This window comes from Poecile atricapillus, chromosome 2 (assembly GCF_030490865.1).
Source record: "Poecile atricapillus isolate bPoeAtr1 chromosome 2, bPoeAtr1.hap1, whole genome shotgun sequence".
Lineage (NCBI taxonomy): Eukaryota > Metazoa > Chordata > Aves > Passeriformes > Paridae > Poecile > Poecile atricapillus.
This window is the reverse complement of record NC_081250.1, coordinates 70595773-70619601: the sequence shown is the minus strand read 5'-3', so window position 1 is coordinate 70619601 and position 23829 is coordinate 70595773. Positions and strand designations below refer to the sequence as shown.

At 41.6% G+C, this 23829-nt stretch overlaps 1 protein-coding gene across 1 annotated transcript in view; it reads left to right on the top strand.

The window, feature by feature from the left end:
* The first annotated feature begins 1915 nt into the window (after positions 1-1915).
* Positions 1916-23829, top strand: part of CDH20 (cadherin 20) — a 37355-nt gene continuing 15441 nt past the window's right edge. Inside the window, exons 1-6 of the mRNA XM_058831727.1 lie at positions 1916-2158; positions 8645-8939; positions 10651-10770; positions 13912-14079; positions 15919-16106; positions 20608-20861. Coding sequence (XP_058687710.1) covers positions 1916-2158; positions 8645-8939; positions 10651-10770; positions 13912-14079; positions 15919-16106; positions 20608-20861 — 1268 coding nt within the window. The remainder of the gene's footprint in view (positions 2159-8644; positions 8940-10650; positions 10771-13911; positions 14080-15918; positions 16107-20607; positions 20862-23829) is intronic.

Genomic DNA, 23829 nt, shown 5'->3' with positions numbered 1-23829 from the left:
CATCCCTGCCTCTCACAAACAGCTGCCAACTTCTTCATGAAGTGACAGACACACAGATTGCTGTGGTCCTTCTGGGTTTGTACTGCTTAGGTAAAGCCCCATTTTTCAGCTTTGCAGACAATAAACACTATTACGTAGTCGGTGTCTAAACAACCAGCAGTTCTGGACATTGCCCTGCTTAGAAGAATTTTACCATGTTCTGTGCTTACAGTTTTGACTTTGTTGTATCTATTCAGGCTTAGGTTGTAAACTTTTTCAAGGTAAAGGACCCATTACTTTGCAACACTTCACTACTGTATAGACTAGCAGCACCATGTGGTTGTATTTCTTCTGGGCTTTATACTTGGAAACATTATTTGTGTAAATTTAGTCCTAGATGGCCATTTTGTCTCTGCTCCCCCTGTGGACATCACTTCCAGACTTACACTGCCATCTTCAGATTTCAGCCAACTTTTGGATTATTTTTTAAATTTCTGTTTCGGTAGATTTCTAAGTGTACCCAGTTCTCCAGTTGTACCAGCCTTTATACTGGGGAATTCATAACCATAATCTTCTACTCTGTTAAAAACATTGCATTGTCTCAGGCTTTACTTTAAAGTCATGCAACTGTCTAAAATACTTTTTATTATTTTGAAATCTTTCAAGGATTTCAGTTGAAAATATTTGACAGACATCTTCTGCTACATTTATTTCCACAGGACAAAACAGTTAATTAAGCCTAAACACCAAAGTGTAGAACAGCAGTAAAAGGAAGTGTGAACTCCTGGCTTAAGACTCAGAGCTCCACATGCCTTTCCTAATTAGTCTGTCATGAAAAAATAAGTGTCCTTTAAAGGAACAGCAAAAATACTGGACCAACAGAGGATGTATGGAGTGTTTTGACAGAGTAACTTGCATGCAGCACTAGATCATTAAGTTCAGCAAAATGATGAAGGAAAGGTTAGTTATAATCCATAGCTTAGAGTGAAGTCACCCAGCTAAACTGACTTCATGACAAGAAAAAAACCCAGACTGATGAGAAACTGTCCTCTGATAAGGCCAGCATTCTTTTGCCTAAACAGGTCTTTAAGGACTGTGAAAGAAAAAAATGTGTTAGCATGACTTGCTTGGACATACAGTATGTGGCTGTCAGCACTATGAAACATTTTGTGGGTTATAAAATGATTAACTGACCATTCAAATTCTAGAAATGTTGCATTTGTATCAGCAATCAGCTCCACAGAGAGGAGGCAACAGAGTGTGAAACCTGAATTCAAGCAACAGAGAGGCTGAAAGAATAATAAAACCAGAAATAACTTAGAGTTTCCAGAAATTATACTCAAAGTTTGCAATACAGCAATAACACCTGTATTTATGTAGACATGTGTGCATGGACGTGTGTGTAACGACAGTGGCATAGTTTCCAAACAGAAAGATGGTTGCCAAATATTGTTCTTCAGCTATCATAATTTTCCAGAATGAACTGTTTTTAAGTATTCTCTAAGGAGTTCTGATCATAAATATTTCTAAAGAGCATGCACTTAACTCATGCCAATCAATATCATAAAGAAACCCTACAGCTAAATTAGCAAAGCAGAGAACTCATACTTATTGACTAAACCCTGATGTACCTAAGGCTCCAGGTCTGCAGCTTATATGGTAATAGTATTTCTGTTTTCAAAAGGAGTGCATCTTAATCCTACATTTTTATATAGAAGATTAAATACTCCATAGCATATTTGCCTATTGAGAAAACTTGTTTACCTTGAGGAAAAAGGCGTCCTCTTACAAATTTTCTTTAACTTTACAGGATACTGCATTTCTGAGAACCAGGATCTCTCCTGAACATCTCAAAGGACTACACAGAAGACCTACTTTTTTTCTCAAGGGACCCAAATTACTGTATTTGGACTTTTAAGTCAGTCCTAGTATACGGATGTGGACTTCAGGTAGAATGAGCAATGCAAAGAACTTGTTTGGACTTGGTGTCTCCTTGTATTTTTGGGGACTGATGGACCTTACTACAACTGTGCTGTCAGGAAGTGCCAGGCCCCTCCCTGAAGGGCAAGAAGACAACCTGTCAGACAAGCTGCACCAGCGTATGAAGAGGAGCTGGGTGTGGAACCAGTTTTTTGTTCTGGAGGAATACACAGGAACTGACCCTCTCTACGTTGGGAAGGTAAGACCCACAGCGGGAGGATGTCTGTAAGAGCATCCATCCAGGACACAATCCTGTGTATCTGCAGATTGTGGTGAAACATGGGATGTTTCCTCAAGTGCCTTTGCCTTCTTTCTGACAGTGACTTCATCCGCATTAATTTCACTTCTGCTCCCAAGAGCTTTTGCCCCATGTCACCTTTGTTTGGGAAGAATTTCTATTTCAAGGGGCTGTCAATATATTTGCCTATTTCAAAGAGATCTGCTGCATCAATCATCATCTCCAATTTGAGGTAGTGTTAGAAAATCTGCAGCAATCTTTCCAGGGACTCCTACAATGTCAAGGCAAAGCAAGGTTATATTGACATCTAAGGATTAGGAAAGAAAGGAAGAGTTTGAGATCATGGTTCTGTCCATGATCAAGTCAGCTAGAATCTGTAATTCAAAATCAAATTAAATAGCCAGTTTCCCTTGAAAACTGACATTTCAGTTTTTGCTTTCTGCAAATCTTCAGGGTCAGAGTATCTTCTGGCTTACCATATCTTGACTGCAAGTTAATTTTGTGTACTACAAAGAAGTTGCTCCAGATCTAGAAGGGTGGATGGACACCCCATTAAATCCAATTATGAAGGGTCCTACTTTTGGATCCCTTATACTCCAAGAACCTACCCATCAGTACAGATATGTGTAAAATGTATTCCTGAGCTCATCCTATACCTATACCTGGCAATATTTTGCATTTACTATTCTGTGTCTCCTTGAAGAAGAAGCTGCTGGAAATCAGACCAGTGACTACTGCTGTCACAACCTGCCTCACTATAACTATTCTCCTTCATTGTTTTTAAAGACCCTGAATTGCTGACCCTGTATTGACCCTGTTATTCAAAGTTTTATGGTCAGCATCAAGTTTGCTTCTATTCTACACCAAGGTGAAAAATCTGGACAAAAATGTGGAGGAAGTTAATGTGCTTAAGTGTTTGAACAATACAATCAAGATTTTACATGCCTAGAATATCAGATACAGCTATGACAAGTGGAAACTACACATAGGTATATATGAAAAATAACTTAGAAAGGATGTCAGAAAATAATTCCTTCGCATTTCATTGCTTTTTTTTTTAATATGATATAGGCTCAATTTTTCCTTCCAAGCGATACATCTGCAGGGAAAAAAAAAAAAAAATTAGATATCCAGAGACCCAGTTTGGACTCATATTTATCATTCATAGTAGCCCCATAGAGCTCAACTGTGCTCTCAGTCACACCAGTATAAATCAAAATGAATCCACAGGCTTCAGAAGACCTCCTCCTGATTTATCCCTGCATGACTGACAGCAAGATGTGCCCTCCTTCCTCCCACAGCAATGGCATTACTAGTGATTGCCTCCAGATGAGACCTCATTAGTCTTCATTCATCTGTGCTCCTCGCTTTTCAGCTCCTGGTATCTCTATTGATTAAAGAAATTAATATTTGTTTTCAGGCAATTCCCACCTTCGGAACAAGGGCCAGACTTATTATTTCACACTCTCAGTTGCATCTGAAGTGACTTCAGGCTTCCACTTGTGAGCCGAATCTTAGGTCAAACAAGCATGGGGAGAAAGCTCATCTTTTAGACCTGGTGCTGCCATTAGGAGCACACGCACTTGGCACACACATTCAGCAGCACTCCTGAAATTGCTGCCGCTCAGCTTTGCCCAAGGGAAGGACACCAAGACGGCTCCTCATGGCCTGTGCCCGCCGCTCTGAGGCCCCGGCCGCCGCCAGGGAGCTTCTCCAGGGCTGCCTGGGCACTGGCTGCGCTCGCACCGGCGTGCACGCGGCTCATTAGCTCCCACGGTTAACAGGGCCAATTAGTCCCAGCACTGCTGAGCTGACTCGGCTGCACCCCTCGGAAGGTCTCGTCTCTCGGCAGTGCTCCGTGTAGTCCGGGCACCGGGGAGCCCTGCTGCTAAAAGGGCCTCTGGGGCTCACGCGTTCCATCCGTGCCCGCTCCGTGTGCGGGGCCGCCGGCCGAGCGCTGGGATGAGGCCGGTGAGGCCCTGTGAGGCAAAGGCTTCCCCTCGCCTCACCCAGCCAGAGGCACAGCCGCTCCCAAGGGGCTGCAGCCTCCCACAATTCATCGCCCGCCTGCATTTGTGCTGCCTGAGTCTTAGGGATCCTTAGGAAAGGGGTCAGCAGGGAATAGACTGTGGGGTGAATTAATTGTTCTGGCGGCCCAGAAATTTTTCAGCCCGAGTCACCCCAGGCTGACTCAAAAATAGCTCTGTAAAGGCTTGCATGGAGTGGGGTGGAGGTGCAACAGGGCTTTCAGTCTGCTGCTGGCTGCTCGCACCAGCGCTCCGAAACAGCCCTGGGTCCCATACCAGGCCCAGCAGGGCCTCTTCTAACTGATACCACCCACAACATCCTGAAACATCCTCATAGCCAGGCCTTGCTTTTATCCATCTGCTCTCTCCAAACCCCTGTCAGAAGGAGAAAGAATGCACAGCACAGAGCCAGTTGTACAGCTGGTTCTGGCTGGTTCTGTATGACTGGAGCAACCAAAAAAGCACCATAGGTCCAGGTTTGCCTAATACGATTTCCAAAGCTGCTATGATTCTGTGAAGTTTCCTGGACAGCTGTTAAGGCAAGGTGCAAAATATGTTCTGGACAGGAAAATAAAAGAAACTCCTGATGTGAAGTCAGTACAATTTCTGCTTTTCTCCAGTGCTATGATAGTGATTTAAAGTACTTCAGCTTCAGAGGGTTCCTGGTCCTGTCACAGATAAATACAAGGCTTCAGTTTTCCTAGAGGTGGCCATTATTGGCTAATAGGATGAACCAGGGAAACCATTTGCTACAGCACGTATTTTCCACATTCAATGAGCAGCCTACACTGTGTCAGTAATTGAACTGGGGACACACTTCACCATTTTGCCATGTTGGAGACTCCCTAACCCTGTTTCAAAGAAGCATTTGAATCACAGCAGCTGAATAAATGAATAAAATGTAACCTCTCCACAGACTATCAATTTACATCAACCACACTCACTCATGCATCCTTACAAAAATCCCCTGCAGGTGCTACCTCCGTGGAAGGAAAGAAGGGAGAAACACATCAAGGATGCAGTCACAGACTGGTTAGCAGAGCTGTGTGGGTTCTCCCCTGAGCTGCTGACTGCAGCGCTACTCTCTTCCACCTGCCCTTTGTCAGGAAATGTGTCATTCCAATGCAGATGTAACATCCTTAATTTTTTGTACTATTCTAATCAAAAGAAGCAATGCAGGTTGACACAGTTAAAAATTTCTCAGGACTTATCAGCTTTATTCCTCCAATAATCCATTCTTTAATACAGAGGAGAAAGTACAAATTTATTCCTCCTACTCTGTATCAACCACATGGCAGCACAATTTATTGTACCACCCATAAGACAGAGCCAACTTAAAACTAGATCACATTCCCAACACAGTGACTTTTATACTCCAAACAGCATCCTGATATTAAGTTTGGTGTGAGCTTCAGCCCCTTCAGACACCAAATTCTTTCAGATTTATGCAGTCTGGTAGTGTTATGTCTTTTATACTCTTTTTTTGCTTTGTCTAGAAAGAGCAGGTTATACAAGAAACTGCAAAAGTGCTGCTAGTATTTCTTACTGCCTAGCCTTGGTTGAGACCCAATGTTTCTAACAAATCACAGTTAGACAGAGATCCTCTTGTACTCCCAAATTCTTAATAGCATGCCGTGTTCATTCCTTGCTTGCTTCCTTCACAACTGCATTTATTCCAAATAGGCTTTGGAGAGAAGGTGTAATTTAACCCATGAGTTTGATTCATTATTTGCTTCTAAGTATTCTAAAAATTCCTGAACGTCTGCTGCTATTTAAAAAAAATGCTTCTTTTTTTCTTTCTCTTTTCCTTCTTCTTTTTCTCCTTCTTCTTCTTAATTTTCTTTTCCTGTTCCTTTTCCCTTATTTTTTAATTTCTTTTTTCCTTGTTTTTCATTTTTTTTTCATTTTTCTCTTTCTTTTATTTTTAATTTTTGCCTTTTGACTTTGAATTTGACTTTGACTTCCTCTTTCTCCTTTTTTTTTTCTTTTCCTTATTTAATGAGGATTTGTTGGTGTTCCAAAACACATTTTCTTCCATCAGGCCTAGCTCTAATTCCCCAATCAGGTCTAACATGTGTATCTGTCTCAGCTGCTGCATTCTTTCACTGGTACACTAATGCACTAAAACAAATGCCCAAGATGTAGCTTAGTGGTTCTGAATCAATTTGAAAAGCTATAATAGTGTCCTCCTTCTGGAAGAATCCTGTTTACTAGCTCCTACAGTGATAATCTCTGAGTTATGGGTGTTTAGGATAAGTAATGACAACAACTGTCTTTTTTTAAATTAATCACAAGATGGTGTTTCTTGAAGATATGCCAGTTCGCAGTCCTGGTGTCTGCATGTGAATTAATACACATGACAGCCATCTAAATTTGACTGTTTACCACTGCCAAATTTTTCTGGGCTTGTTCTTCCACTGTTCAGTTAATACCTCACCTGAGAGCAGCCAGCTTTTATCCAAAATACTGCTGTTTCTCAGATGCAGTAGCCACTGCAGGGATGGAGGCAGAGGAGGAGGAGTGGCCTGACACAGCCATTGTCACAACCTGCACCTTTAGCTCCTGCAGCCACACAAGTGCTGCTGCCCTTAACACTCACTGTCTAGCAGTCACTTGGAGTCCATGGGCCACCTCCATACAGACCTGTCTGCAGGCTGGGATATGCCATGGAAAACCACGGGATCCCACTTCAGCTGCAAGCACTCTTTGCCCTAAAATCAGAAGTGGGTCCAAGTTTTGCATAGGTCATATGACCTACCTGAGAGGCAAGTAAGGGGGACACCCTTCAAAGAATGAGCATTTCCTGACCAGACCCTTCATTGGGGGAAACGGTCTTTCCGCTCCCCAGTCAACAGGATTGTGTGTCCTAAAACAGCTGAGGACCTGCTTCACTAGCCCTAGAAATTCTATGGTCAGATAAGTCATTCTGTCCACATTCCTATTAAACCTTTTCCTATGTAATAAGTTATTGTATATGTTTTTTTATGTTTTTAAACAGCTCAGAGATGAGATTTCTTCTTTCTTTCTTGAGAGAATAGTCGGTAATCAATTGTACAAAGTGTGACTTCTACTTTTTGACAGAAATTATCCATTTCTGTTTGGATTCTTTCTTCAAATCCTGTGTTCATATATTCAGTTTATTATTCTAAGGTTTTTCTCTCCAGTACAAATATTTACCTAAGTTTGGCCCCGTCCTCCAAGATTATGTCCTTTTAGCTCATCAAAGCATTAAACACACCTGCTTCTGACCGTGTTTCTGAGATGGTTTGTTCATGTATGCATTTTAAAATGTGCTTAATTGAATCCAGCCCACTTTCACTACTTTTTTTTTAAGTATTATTTATCCTTTTTTTCATCTCCCACAATGATAATAACACAGGAAAACAGTATTCACATCTGAACCATTTTGATTATTGCACCTCAAGTCTATTGCTTTCCTGTCTTTCAGTTCTGAAGGATTGCTGCCACTGGGCATTGATCTTTATTCCTCAAAAGTGTGGAAGTATGAGCATACCATTGTGGATTTTCATAGCATGAGTGAAATTAAGCAATTTGATTGCTTTTGATAGTCATTCCAGTATTTCATGGGAACCAGGTGTTTAACAGAATGTCGTCCCCAGAATGATGTGTTTCCCTGTTTTAGATTATAATTAAGTAAACTGTGTTTACTCTTGCTCTGTTCTGTTGCATTCGCAGCTATCTGTGGCTGCTCAGACCTAATTAGCAGTCATGCAATAAATCTGTTTGCTAATTTCCTAGGAAATCTGGGATGGTTCTCATTTCTATAGCCTGCCATGGGCATAAGCAACTGTTTCTTGTTGCTTTCCTTACCTACTGTTTGACAATATTCCTTCCTGAAGATGTAGGGATCCAGACTAATTTTATTACTAATATTTAATGGAAAAAAATTAAAATATTTCTGAATCATAACCCTTACTACGTAACTCTCCCATTCTGCTTTCCCCTTGATCCCAAACAGATTTGCCTTATTTTCCCCAACATTATGCTACCCCTAGTAGTGTTTCACTCCTTTTAAGCCATGTGAACAAGCATAGTCTGCAGCTTTGCTGACCTAACTTTATCCCAAGTCTTCTCAATGGCCATTGCAACAGGGCAAAAGATGATTATTATGTTGAGTGAGATTCCAAAAAGGCACAGAGCCTGTTCCTGTTTGGGTGCCTCTGCCTTTTCTCTTGGCACAGCTGTGGGTGCAGAAACAAGAAGACAGGAGAGGGTTTTTAATTGCAACTATGCAGTACAGACTTTACTATTTGCCTCTTTCAGCAGAGCGAGTTCATTAAAACCAGCTTGTGAGTCCCGACAGTGAGACCAGAATGCTCAAGATGATCACGTGCTTAAGTGTTTCTCAGCAGCTGCCTTCCCAGCTCATGGTCTAATTGAATCATGTTCCTTTCCACAGCTCCACTCTGACATGGACAGGGGAGATGGTTCGATCAAATACATCCTTTCAGGAGAGGGAGCTGGTATTGTGTTCACCATTGATGATACAACAGGGGACATTCATGCCATTCAGCGGCTGGACCGGGAAGAAAGGTCACAGTACACCCTCAGAGCGCAGGCTCTGGACAGGCGAACGGGCCGGCCGATGGAACCTGAGTCAGAGTTTATCATCAAAATCCAAGACATCAACGACAATGAACCCAAGTTCCTGGATGGGCCTTACGTAGCCTCTGTTCCAGAAATGTCACCTGTGGGTAAGACAGATTTTGTGGAGTATCTTTCCCTTTCAAGCAAATTTGAGATGGTCACCAAAACACAAATTCACTGACTCCTTGACCTCAGCTTCTGCTCCTTACACAGGAGCTGCAGGACAGAGGAGCTTATCCTGGGGTGCCTGCTTGCTGTAGAAAAGAGACTTCAGGCTTTACACCAGCATCAGCTCCTCTGAAAGAAAACATGCCAAGGGAAGCCTGAGCTGAAAAAAGGCGTGATTCAAGCATGCCACGTTTAGACAATTTGTAGTAACATAGTGCCCTTTCTCCTCTGACATCAGGTGGTAGAAATAATAATGTCCATTAGACAGCCATTACGATCCCAAAAATAACACAGCTTTAGCAACCTAATCAAGTTCATACTAAGAGCTCAACTACTGTCCAGGAGCCCTTGAAAACATGGAGACATGAAAACAGTCATTATCCCCTTCTAATTCATGTAAGCCTGCACTGAACAAAGTTCAGTGAATCCTGAGATTCTGGTACTATTTGCCCTCTACTTTTACAGAATGAGATCATGTTGAAGACGCTCCTGTTATAGCAATGCAGAAGAAAAACAGCAGCTTTCCTATCTTCATATCCTGACACAAGTCAGGAGAAATTATTTCCATATAAGAAATCAAATAATCACATAAAATATTGTTTTTCTGGACTTTTTTTTCTTTCTTTTTGAGTTGTCTTTATTTGCTTATTGCTTTTTGGCTCTGTGACATCACTGCAGAGATAATAATACCCTATATATTTCATGTCCTGAAGTTACAGATATGCTTCATCTTCTCATTCTTCAATATTATGCTGACATAAAGCTAGAGAGAGGCATCAAATACAGAAGTTCCAGTCAGAAATAATGTTTCTTAATGGTAATGGCTAGCTTAAATTCAGTTTTCTCTTCAAGCGCTTATCTAGTAACATCAGATTTGTTTGTAACACAAAACATTACATAGAAGGTTAGATATATTCAAAAAGGCATTGTCTGACATTTTAAGGAGTCAAAACCCAAATATATTTCAGTTGTGCCTCACCTTCTTCTTGTTCTTGATAAATTACATCACCTGCAAGCCATACTAGCTTCAGAGGAAGCAGACCTTGAAAACCAATTGAATAAAGAAATATATTTGCCTCTGTATGGGTTGCAAAGGCACTTCAGTGCATAAGCAGTGTATAATCTCTAGGCTATGCAATGTAAACTGCAGTCCCACAGAGAGATTATCGCAGAGGTACATCCCTTCATGCTCACTGCTTGTGTACGATTTCCATCCCTCAGTCAACTTACAGCATCTGTGGGCCTGCTACAACAGTTCATGATTTATGTCAGCAGAGCAATGGAACTTCTTTGAGCTGCATCCTAATAGCATTTAAAACCAAGACAAGGGAAAAAGAAGCAAGCAGTATATAATTACCATCTCTGTCAACCATAACAAAGTACTGTCAGTTCAGCAATTCTGTAACTGTGGTCCATAGAGTATTTGCTCTTTTATATCTTCTTATAGTAGCATGATGATACAATACCTATTAATTCCTTTAGTGCTAATGAGCTACATGTATGAACAATAAGCACAAGCAGTACGAGCATCAAGTGAAAAAGTTCAGTGTGGGAAAGCTCTTGTTAGGCATTTCAATTTACTTTGAACTGTGTACTTTTTCTGCCAGCTCTTTATCCCACAAGGTCTTACCTTGATGGTTTCTTTGTCAGGCACCTCTGTTATCCAGGTGACAGCGACAGATGCTGATGACCCAACCTATGGGAACAGCGCGAGAGTCGTATACAGTATTCTCCAAGGACAACCATATTTCTCTGTGGACTCTCGGACAGGTATGTTATTTCATCAGGGAATGAGTCAGCGTGAAAACCAAAAGAAAAAGTTGCAAGCAGAAAGAAAGGGCAGTGCATCATAGCTGTGGTCAGAGAAATGTCTTTTTGTGGCTTGGAGCCAAGACAGAGCAGCACTGTGCGAGGGGTAAAGTAATGCTGTGGCAGTGAGCTCCAGAAGAAGAACGTGCTTTTTCCAGTGATATACACCTCTGCATGACCATATTCTGCAACTCAGGATCTGGATGTGTTTGGTGCTGTAAATACTCTTGCTGGCTTCTATCACTGAAAAATGTCTTCAAGAGATCTAGTTGATAACAAGGCTTAGGGGGAAAAAAACATATCTATCAACCAGCCAGGACTGGAAAGTGCAAACTAAAGGATGCAGTAATCTGGAGTAGTTCTACCTAAGGGCGCTCTTGTTAATAACCTTACACTTATCCATAGGACACCCTCTCTGTTTCGCTTGCTTTTTCTCTATCTTTTCTCTATACATCCAAGGTTTATATTCAAAAGTGGAATCTGACAGATTTTGACAGTTTCTAAAGGGAATCTATAGTGCTAAGGTCAGAAACTCATGAGACAATAGTCACTGCAGAGCCCTAGGGGGCAAAAGGAAAAACACTGAATAAACTTCTTCCAAAGTAAGCAGTTTACGGGGTAGGTGTTCTAGCCAAAGACAAACTTGGATGTGGCATGTTATTTCTCAGCTTTGTTTATATTTACAATACAAATAAACTACTAATTCTCCTTTCGTAATCAACCACAGACAAATAAGGGCATAACCATAGATTTGCTTTAATTTGATTTAATCAAATTATTTCTAAGAAAGTAAAGGATCAATATTCAGGGTCAGATCCAGTACAGATTTAACCACAAGAATGCAGCTTATACAGAAAATAGGCCCTTAAGTCCAAAATCATGTACTTTATGGGTATTTAACCCAGAAAAGGGCTTTTTCTCCTCTGATTAACTTCCCAGTAACTTACACCTGCATCTCTGAGGCTCAGAGATGCCTCAGCCTTTAGCTGCCTCAGCCAGCAATTGGACTCCCATTTAGGGTAAGCACTGTTGTGAGCCAGAGGCCGTTTCCCTATCACAAGCACAGCACTGCAATCAGCTTTCCCTCTGCAAACTCACCTGTGGGATTTGGTAGCTCACAAAATACAATTGCAACTCTAACATTCTTCTAAAATGTTATGCTAGAGCATAAGTGACCAATAGCTCCTTTGTATGGATAGATAGTGATTAAAACACCCAATAGTGAACAAAATTTCCTCCTCTAGTAGCATTTGGAGTACTCACCATTTACCTTCCAACACACTCTCTTGGTTCCAGAGGTGTGCTCCTATTCCTATTCTGTCACTGTCCTCACAGGTGCTGAACAAGTGTCTATGTGAAAACACAACTTCAAAGGAAAGTTGAAAGCCCCCTCCTCCCTTTTTCCAAAATACCTTTACAGCCTGACCACAATCATATTCCCCTAGAAGATAAAAGAAGTCTCCCACTTCCTAAGAAACCATCTGGCTGTTATAGAAAAGAAAGGACATGACCTCTGCTCTTTACTGTTTTCTTAAAAGCAGAAACCTCACTCAGTTTAGTGAAAGAAATGGTTCCAGTACATTTCTTTGGAAGACCTGAAGGTCTTAACCTTTCCCATAGCCTTTCCCATAGCCCTAAGGACGGGTTTTATGTTCACCACCTTCCTTAGCATTTCTTTTCTGATTGACTGTGTGCTGCAGCATCGGATGCTCCCTGCTCTGCATTGCTGCACCTCTGGGTACCTGATCTGGCTCAGAGTCTGGGTGTCCTGGACTAGCCCTCCCCTAGGAACCAGAGGCCCCAAGCATAGGCATGGCAGAGCCTGGGGTTTAGGCACTGATGTCTTTTTTTAGGTCAAGCCAAGAGTGGAAATTCCCTACAAAGTGTTTATATATGGAGAAAATACTTCCCAAAATGCCAAGTATTTTCGTATCTTATTTATATATCCATGGGAGCTGAGGAACTACAGCACATTAAAGGAGGCACTCAGCTTTGTAGGATGGGACTCAAGGACTCCACGCAGGAAGATTAAAATAGCGCACTGCGAGTTGTTCTGTACGGGTCGCTATTTCTTCCCTTCACACACAGTGATAATTGCCAACGCAATATCTTTTTACTGCTTTTTATTAAGCGCATATATTGTCTTTCTGCTAAAAATAAAGACTAAATGCAGATCAATCAAGTTAATAGTGTCCTGATGTGCAAGTGCTGCGTGTTGAGCCGTGCGACTGGGATGGTGCCTGAGACTGACACACTTGCCCCCACCCCGAAGGACATCCCAAACGTGTAGCTAGCAAGGGATTATCTCCGGGCTGCACTGCCGGCTGCTCGATGGGATACCCTGGAGGTGCTGGAGGTGTGACAGCTGGGTGGGGCTGGGAGGGCTGGAGGACGGACAGCCGGGAGACGCGGAGCCGTGCGGGGACAGCGGGAGCGCTTGGCAGCCCCGCGGCACCGGCGGCGCTGCCCGGGCCGGCTCTCGCAGCCTCCGTAAGAGAAGTGTTGCTGCCACCTCATGTCCTCTCGCAGTAGTGTTACCCCGAAGGGAAGGGACTAGGGATGCCCTGCGGTCTGGGGGAGCAGGGTGGCCCCTCCGGAGCGGGCGCGACGGCGTCTCCTGACATTCTGCACTCGCAGCCCCAGCCTGGGTCCCGAAGGACACGAGCGAAGCCCGCGGGTTCATTCCAGGTGGTCTCTAGGACTGCGTGCTCAGGAAAACTTGTCTTGATGGATTTTTTAGCAAAGAACATCACTTCCAGCTTTTGTGCAGAGATAGTCGTCCGGAGCAAGGCCTTAATTCGACGTAGCACACTGTTCCCAAAAAGCTTTTCCTTGGAAGGCAGCGCTTTAATTTTGAACAGGCAGCCTGTCCCAGAGCTGATGCATTTTAATTGACTTCTCTAAAATTCACACCTTCTGTTAACCTAGATTCCACTTGGGTGAGTTTTACTCCACCAGGAAAGGTGGGACTCAGTGCAGAGCCTGGTCTCATTCTTGACACAGGGAATAGGATGCAGGAGCAAGAGCCCTCCACCCTCTTTGTGTGTTCTCTAACTGCCGTTTTCTTTTGTTCCCCAAATGCCTTTTCACCCTCAACTTCAGGCCTAATTAGAACAGCTCTAATGAACATGGACCGAGAAGCAAAAGAATATTATGAAGTGATTATCCAGGCCAAGGATATGGGTGGACAGCTGGGAGGATTAGCTGGAACAACCACAGTCAACATCACTCTCTCTGATGTCAATGACAATCCACCCAGATTTCCACAGAGTGAGTACCCATGGTGCCATGACAGGCAAAAAGGGGTGGCTGAGTTTTATGTCTGCTGTTGGCTCTCATGACAGCCATTTTCAAACTCAGGATAGTGATGACTAGAGATGGGCAGAAATTCAGATTTGATATGGAACTCTCCTTCAGAAAAATGTCAAAAGGAATTATTCAGCTTTGCCTTTCAGAAAATGTTTCTGACCTCTAAAATTATCAAAAACAACACTTTTTTTTTTAAAGGATGGGAAATTAATTTACAGAAAAAGGTAGGAAGGAGAACTTTTGTGTTTAGACTGCTCATGGCCATTGCCTTTGGCTACTAGTAGCTGCTCTGATTGTCTTTTCATCCTATCTCCAGAGGATGTCTCTCAAATCAGGGACATGTGGTGGTGCTGGAAGTTGAAAGATAATTCATTCAACACTCCAGGCAAGCCACAGTAGGAGAGCATCTGGGAGCTGTGCTGCCAGTGTGGAGTGGGTTGTCATACAGGCTGTTCTACAGGAAAGGTTCATCTAAACCTTGGCAAAATGCAGTTAAACCTAAGATATATAATAGCCATAATTAATGGATGCAAAACTAGCAACTTCACTCTTATCAGAAACTTTGCTTTGTATTTACAAAAGTGAACTTCAAAACAAGATTTGCAATATTTTGCTCTTTGTTTGTAAGATTTCTATTTATCACATTTATTTACATAATTCTATATTGCCATTAAAAATTCAAAAGAAGCTTTTCAGTTTTGATTGGACTAAATCTTTCAAGGGATGTAATTTGGGATTTTTAAAGAAAACTGATTATTTTAGTAGTGTAAATCAATCTCAAGCCATTTTGTTTTTGACATTTTCCTCATTTAGCTGAGTAATGCAAACTCCCGCAGTTCGTTTTGTTGGTATTCTTCTTGTCCATCTGTTTCTGCATGTTGCTAAATCAAAGTGTTCCACTAAGAAATCTCAACTTCCAGTTTTCTTCTTCTGTTAGAGCAACTTCTTGAGCACACCATTGCCAACTGTGTTTTGAAAGTGGCATGAATTGTAACTGATATCAAACTCTTGATTAAGAAAAATTATAATTCATCAAACCTCATCCTTGGTGTTATTCTGTCTTGTAAAGCTTAACAGTTGGTGCAGTCAATAGAGGGGGTGCAGCAAGGAAGGTTTGAAAACAAAGCGTGATGCCAGAGAAGTATTTTAGATGCAACATTTATATTTTCAAAATACTCTTTTAAAATAGCAGGTTTCTCTTTCCCCAGTCTTGCTGCTAAGAAAATTAGCAATGCAACAGATGTGCTCAAGACAGTATTTTTAGGGAGAGGCAATACATTTTAATAGAGTAGCTGGTAAATTTGAAAGAAGCAAGCAAGCTCCTGAGCTTTCTTCAGGGCTGAAAAGAAGTTTGTAGGGACTTGAGAAAGGATTTGTGGTGCTCAAAACTTATGTTTATTCCTGCTGTACAAACTGATCTAATAAAAAGATGTCTGTCCTATTAAATCTGTTCCATATCCTGCTTTATATCATGGCTGCAACAGCACTGGTGTTAATTGCCCTATTTTTCTAGTTGAAGTTCCTATCTTCAGGTGTATTGCTGTTTTTAAAAAAACCCATTCAACAAACCTGTTGCTATAACAAACACCTAAATAAAACTGCTCCAGGAAATTTAGCTGGGCTGTGGCTTTTTACAGGAAATCACACTGCTGTCACAGCTTTGGGACATGTACTACAGACGCTGCAGGCCATGAAATGCTGTGGCCTCCCTGATCCACTCTTTGCATTGCTTTGCAGTTGTTTTTGTTCCTCTTCATAGCCTGTTTTTTCTCTTCTCTCTCTCTGTGCTGCTTGTGCCAGAGCATTATCAGATGAGTGTGCTGGAGTCTGCTCCCATCAGCTCCACCGTGGGCCGTGTGGTTGCTAAAGACCTGGACGAAGGCATTAATGCTGAGATGAAATATAGCCTTGTGGATGGAGATGGACTGGATGTCTTTGATATTAACACTGATCCTAATTACCAAGTTGGCATCATCACTGTGAGAAAGGTAAAAAAGTTTCCTTTTCATAGTAATTTATATGGCTAACAGTCCTGGTTACATTTTATATGTGGAATATTCCCTTATGCCTGCAATAATTTGGTTCCCATTATGTGACAATAGCCCCTTTCTGGCTGTAAAACACAATTTCTTTAACATTTATTGCTAAAATATGAAAGCAGACTGCATTCCTAGGAACAACTTTTATAAAGTGGAAACAGCATTAGCATAAACATGTCTTTTCCCACCAAAGGAATGCACTGATTCCCTATTTATCTATTTAAATATTCTCTGTAGCTTAATTATCCTACAATGCAAGAAATTAGATCAATATTTGCATTTGAACTGTACATATTTTTCACTCTGGTGTTCCACAAACAATAATAAAGCATGCCTTGGAATTATTTATAAACCAATAAAACCCAGGCAGTGTTTTTTTTTTTTTTAATTGCTGCTTGAAGATCCATAAATGCTAATTAGGCTAGAGGAAGCTGTCTCTAAAATGGCAGCTGTGAAACTGCTGGTACTCTGTACCACAGGCTATGCAGGAAGGCATCGACTATTTTTCTTAGGCTCCCTGCTATAGGATATTTATTCTACAATCTTACATAAATGTTAGAAGTTCAACTCTGTTTCTAGGTTATGAAATTGTAACCATATTTCTGGCTAAGCATATCTAGTGCACTAATAAGGAAGTATAGTTTCCATTTAAATGTCCTGGGATTAAATTGTGCACTAAAATGGAACAATACAGGGGAGAGCTTTGACCTTGCAAGCCTCTATGCCCTACAGCAAAGCATTTAAGCATGTGTTTATGGTCACCTTTCCCCAGCTCTTTTTTTTGTGCATATTAGTCCCTAAAGTTAAGCATATCTTCTGCAATGAAATAGATGTTGAATTCAAACTCTAATGTAATTTTCCACTCATTTATCAATGAAAGAAAATAGTTTTTTGGAGTGAATTTGTCAATAAGCTTGACCTTTGTTATTATGAATACAGCTTTGCTACATGTTCATGTATGTACAGAAGAGTTATAAAATATGTGGTATTGATCATACCAGATATGTACTGGCATCAGGTACATATTGCTCAATCCACCTACTGTACGTAAACATTTGTGATATTTTATGTATGCCTAGCTTTATGTAATGCTGCGATTATCAACAGCCAAATACTGGGAAAGTTGTCCTTTGGATCCACCCAAGAAAACAAAAAAAAATTCAACTGGTGTTGATATAAAAGGTTATCAAAACAGGGGGAGAGGGGAGAGGGGAGAGAGAATTTCTAAACCGAGAATGAAATCTTATTTAAAAGTAAGCAAAACTTCCCCTTTAACATTTCTTGACAGATTTCCCAAGCGAAATAATTAACACTTCTAACATGGACATCAGAAAGCCATAACTGACAGTTACTGACAAGACTGTTGCTTGTGGTGTTGTGGCTACTTATCACAGTAGCCACAAAATGTTGAGCACCTCCTGGAGATTTACACTTCCTTCCAAGCTCCCTGCCTGGGAGACTGATGCTCACCCTACCTTCCTCTTTGTCCTGCCTTCCTTTTTGCACTGCCCGCGGAAGCAGGGTGGTGGGTTACCCAGCCAGCACTGCACACAAGAGAGCCCTGTCCTGTCCTACCTTCCTCCCCTGACACTGCCTGATCAATCACTTTCTCACAATGGGTCTTGCTAAATTCCACGTGCATGGTCCCATCTCTCAGTGCCTGTGTCAGCACTTGGCAGAAGGAGGACAAGGACTAGGAGCATTTTCCATGGGCTGCCTCTCCCCTTGGCTGTGTTTTGCAGCATGCTAAGTTCACAGAAGATGACAACTTGCCTGCCCTCCCCATGGGACCAGCACTGGGAGGAGGTTTGAATGCACCCGTGGGAGACAAATCTGATGAAGGGGACAGTAGTGTTGAGATATTAGTACAGGAGAAAAACAAGAGGGAAAGTCATCTTTGACAATGAAGTCAAAGAGGAGCATCAAAAATGTGATGGTCTAGCACACCTGTCTGATTTTTCTTGTTTTTCTAACTCGGTCTAGGTGATTATGTGTTTTAATAACATAATTGGGTTTTATAGCTGTTAGGTGTGTCTGTGATTTAACTGCTTTTTTTAAAACTTTGCTTTTTAGTGTGTATGCAGTGTTTCTCATGCAGTTTTCTTCATGTGGGAAACAACTTAATATAATGGCCTCTTTCTTAGTATATGCTTAGGTACCTTTGCATTGCACATTCCTTGCCAGATGGACAATAAGTGTTGCTTGGTCCTGTGGATATCTTACTGCTATTTTTATAGCACATAAATATGCAACTGCTAGACAGTAATGACTGCAGCCAGGGATATTACATTTCTAGACCTAACCAACCCCTTGCTGACAAGTGCTATGCCTGCAGTAGTTGCTGATGTACCAGGTGGAACTAAAGGCAGCAGGAACAAGTTTTAGATCACCTGTTTGTAGCTGCTGCCACAGACTATACAGTGATTTTCAGTTTTACAATTTCAAGAATGCCAGTCTTTAGTCAGGCATTCCTATGCAAGATATCAGTGCTGATAATTTACTGTGAAAGCATGAGCTTTGATATGTCACTACAAGGTTTCCACTTCTGAAGAAGGAGGCTGTTGTAGCAGCAGACAAGTACTGAAGACTTGACTGAATTCAGAAGGTGTTTTGAGGTCCATAGTGCACACTGCTGCCATGCCTGAGCATGGAAATCTTCTGCTGATGCTGCTTAAACTAATGTACACCTCATGGCTGCAGAACTGGCCAGCTTTGAGCATGGCAGGAAATAAATGGATTATGACTGGCAAAGGAGAACTTTACTGCCACAGTACTGACCTTTGCACCTTTGACTTCCATTTTCTTTGGTGTCTTCCTTCTCTTTTATTTTCCTGCCCATCTCCATGTGTCAGTCTAGTGGTTGGTCTTCAAAGAGAAAGAGCCGAATAGAAGAAGCAAAGAGGTTGGATGGGAACAGCAGACATCTTACTGCAGTCTAAATGAACTGCTGCTGTGTGTGGTAATTCCAGGGTCAAATCCTTATGTCCAAATAAAGCCACTCTTTTTGAAAACTATTCATATAGCAAAGAGGGGTATGCCCCACTGAGTGACCCTGAGATTAGCCATTTCTTTCCTGGTACAAAATTTGTCTCACTCAGAATCTGTGCAAGCTAAGGGAACTCAGCTGTGCTGGTTTTCAGCATCAGGCCTCTCCAGATTATTCAAGTAAAGGGTTGTGACCATTTAACCACAGCACAACTGCTTGCAACTTCTGACTACAGCTTGACTGTATCCTCCGTGAGTTGCTTCATCTGGTGACATTTTGTTTATATTTTGGACTGATCCTTCCATACTGTTATTCTGGTTTGTCAAATCCTTACAGTTACCTCTTACCAAGACCGGTAAGCAGCACATTAAATACGGAATTTTTCATTCATTTCTAAGAAGGTTTTGGAGACACCTCATTTTCTTCAGGGATCTGTGAAAAGAAGATGGAAGGGAGATGAAAAATTTATTTATTGAGAGGTTCAGTGTCAGTATTAGTTACTTCTATATCCATGTATACCAAATAAGCAGTTTTATCTAGACAGGAAATCAAATTTATGTAACTACTAACAGAGGAAGCTGGCACTCTTTATCCATTGTCTCAGGAAGGAAAGAAAAGAGAGAAGGGAAAAGGGAAGAGGGAAAAAGACACTATTCTCACTCCCTGCTTCGAATAATACTTGAGTATATAATACTTCACATTTCATATGAAGTCAAAGAGTTCCCACAGGAAGATATCAGGGATTCTTTATAATTAAACTGTTTTGAAATTAAACTTCTGTAGGCAAAGAGCAGATTCAAATTCCAGCACTCATCACACCTGGATGGTGAACCCATGTTTAGGACACTTACTGAAAGGAGGAGGTGAAAAAACCTCACTTCTAGGACAGATGGATTACAGATGAAAGCTGGAATAAGAACCTGCAGGAGAGGCTGACCATGTTCCCTGCTCCTTAACTGTAGCCCTTTATTAACTTGGCACACAGGGCTCTTGGAGACAAGATTCCAGTGTCCTCAGAGGAAAAAAGAGGATGCTAATTGGGACCTCTACCTCCTCTGTGAGCATCCTTGTTCCTGCCACCGTGTCCATTTTTGAGGAACCAACTATCTTGCCTTATTTTCAGGTGCTCCCATTGCTGTCTGCTTCTTCATGTATTTTCTGCAAAGTGGCATAAAACAGATTGTGTGAATTACAATGCAATGGTGTGGTGGCTGCTTATATTTTCATTTGAGCAAGAAGAATGAAAGAATATGTATTTTGAAGTGATCTGCAAGTATTTCTCCTGGCCTTTTCAGCTCAACTATCAAATAAAAGATAGGAAAAGTATACAGTGCCATTTCTAATACTACTATCTTTCAATGCTTTTTCTGCATCTGCAAATATTTATCTTTGTTGCACTTGAAATTAAAAGTAATAATGATATGGCTCAGTGTGTCTGATGGTAGATGTATTTTTTCCCCTCAGCCTTTAAGTTTTGAGAGCAAGAAAAGTTACACCTTGAAAGTAGAGGGTGCCAACCCTCACCTGGAAATGCGGTTCCTGAACCTGGGTCCCTTCCGTGACACCACCACTGTCCACATCAGTGTGGAGGATGTGGATGAGCCTCCCGTGTTTGAGCCCAGCATTTACTTTGTGGAAGTGCCTGAGGATGTGGAGATTGGGACCACTATACAGATAATTTCTGCCAAGGACCCAGATGTGACCAACAACTCCATCAGGTCTGTCCTCTCATTGTGTATTGACCTACAAGCACTCCTTAGTAGGTCTGGTTGGTGGGGCAGTGATGGTGAGAGTCACTCTCGGTCTTTCCAGCCAGCAATAATTATCAGTGGGTTTAGCAAACCAGACCTCACACACTGAGGGCTCTGTCAAAGCAATGCAGGAGCTCCCCTGGTTCTGTGCTGTGGAGGACATCTGCATCAAGCCTTGCAATGAGCCAGTCAGGCATGTCCTGATAGTGTACATTAAAAACAAACCCCAAAATCATGCCTTTGCTGGCACAAAACCTGACAGCATCACTGAGATGTCATCCCTGTGGCAAGGTGATCAACTTGCTCATCCTTTGAAAGAGAAGGGGGAGCCCTTCTCTTTCAAAGCTTGCCCTTGTCAACAAGCTCTAACACACAGCTACTTTTGGAGTAGATTGAATGCATGCTAATAAATATTCAAAAACTGCTAAATTATCTAGTGTCTGGTCAAAGATGCAGAGCTAGATATTCCCATAAGGCGGTAAGAAAGGTACAGGTATATTTACAGCCATGGGAGCTTCATAGCTGCAGCTCTGCAAGGAGCCAAAGGAGCAAATTTGTGTGATCATAGCACTCTTTTCCATAGTGGCTGCCAGCCACTGCCAGCCCCATTTATCAGAGAAGGCTGTTCTTCTCCAAGGCCAGCCCACACAGATTTTCACTATCTGCAGAAGCCACCAGTGAATGCACATTTATTATCCCAGCAGGTTGGCTGCTCCTCTCATCTGAGAGTTTTGGGCGTTGACCTGCTGTTCGACTACCTGTGCATTAGTCCAGCTTCTGAGATGCCTGTGTTTAGGAACAGTCCTGGGAAATACAGGAGGGAGTTGAAACATTGAGTATTAGAATTTTTTGAAGAAAGTAAAATCTAAATGAGCAATTCTGTGGGCTTCAGCTAGGAGAGATCTGAGCAGACACAAAGCCTATTCTTCTTAATGGTATTGCACTCTCTGTTGCTGGTCTAATTATTTTTTTCATCTATGCTACTTTAATATACCTATCTTTTCTGCCTACATGATAAGGTTATCATACTTCTCATGACATTGCTTCAAATTCCTCAGTAAAACTATTATACTGTCTGCATCACAATTTCATTACCCTAAACTTTTTTCCACTCACATCCTATTTTGCTGATTACTGTCTGACATTATCCAAACCCTGCAATGCAACAGCTCTCTGCTAATCTGCTTAAAATAGTATAACAATAATTCTGAGGACTATCATAGGGTAGAATTGATCATTGTTATTTTTAATGAGATTTTTCTTAGTCTTTTTCAGAGCTTTGCAATGGCTGCCCTTGATGAACAGCCCTCTATAAAGCACAAAATCCATCAACAAAATTACATTAAAATAATAAAAAAAATAAATTAAATATGCACAGACTCTTTTGTAACTCTGTTCCTCAACAACTTCCTTCTTCTTTTCTCCCCACCTTCCTCCTTTTCCACTGCCCTTTCTTTCCTCATTCCTTCCCTCCTTTCCCCCCATGTTGAGGTAAAGAAACAGATGAAAAAAAGTAAGAATAAATACCATTTGTAAGGCTTTCTAAAATGCAGATACTAAGAATTAGTTCTTGCCTCTTCCACAGTCTCTTCCATTCATTCCAACACAGTGCAGTATCAGTCTGGCAATGTTTTAAGCTTGGACTAAATTCACTTTGCACAGGGCAAGGCTTCACTGCACAGGGCAAGGCAAGATAGAAAGACAATAATCCCAGATACATACTATGTTGCACAAGCTTAAATCCATATGGAATTTAAACTGTGATCTGGCTCAAATCCTCACTTTCTCAGCATCCAGTACCCAGCTCCTACACTGTGAAATTCTGATGGCTGGAAGTATGCCATGATTGTTGTTAAATGATTCAGGAAGATTATCTAAATAGTACAGTGGAAATAAGTGTGCAGGAGCAGGTACTATTAACAAGAGAACTTAGCTGGAGAATCTAGAAAAAGATCCACCTGTGCCTCTTGACACTGGTGCTTAATTCTGAACCAGTGATCACAAGGCTATATTCAATTTCAGATACTCGTTGGCCTCAAAATGTCAGAGAGAAATTCTTTTTATAGCCCTCATACAAGAATAATTATTATACCAAAATATAGGAACACTCATACTTGTTGTCTAAATAAATCAAATGCCTGAGAAATCTCTTTATTTAAGAAGAGATAGGAAGGACTGGGAAGGAATGGGATACAAACCTGCCATCCCTTCCTCTTTGATTGTTCTGAAAAAGAGTGTAAAAGAATTTTATATCTGGGTTTAATAAGTCCCTATATAAAGATAAGGCTCTTATGCTTGTTCCAGTGAACACATTCATGCTGAAAGGAGAAAATTCAGAAAAATGAGCCCTGTTCATTGTCTGTTGTGACTAATGCCTTCAATTTCCTTCCACTCTGATGAAAGAACCAACAAAAAGGACAGTAAATCTGGGCTCTGTTCTAGGCTGTGACATTTACCTAGGCCCGTGTGTGGCTTTGGCCAGAGTATCCCTTACCATGCTCAGAGTCAGCTGGGAAGGCAGTTTGCACTAAGTGCCTTTAAGAGCAAGGTGATGCCTGTGAAGGATACTGAGTATTTTACACACCCTGAGAAACTGTCCCTCTGACTAAGCACTGCAGTGACCTCTGTCAATCAGCTGCCTCCCTGCCCAGGTTTTCTGGCCTGCAGGCACCACAACAATCCCCCATTCACAGGTGGAGGAAACTGGTTCCCAGCACTGAGCTGACATGACATTGATCAGGCAGGTTCAGTAATTATGATGAATCAGCCTCACAGAGGGAGCTGTTTTTGTGACTGGATGCTATGAGAAAGCCAAGCATCACTCCCCTTGTGCTGACACAGCTCCATCAGTAGCATGCATCAGGATGCAGGTGGAGTTTATTCCCCCGAAGAAGGAGAGAATATGGAAGAACAAGGACATGACCAGTTCCTCCTC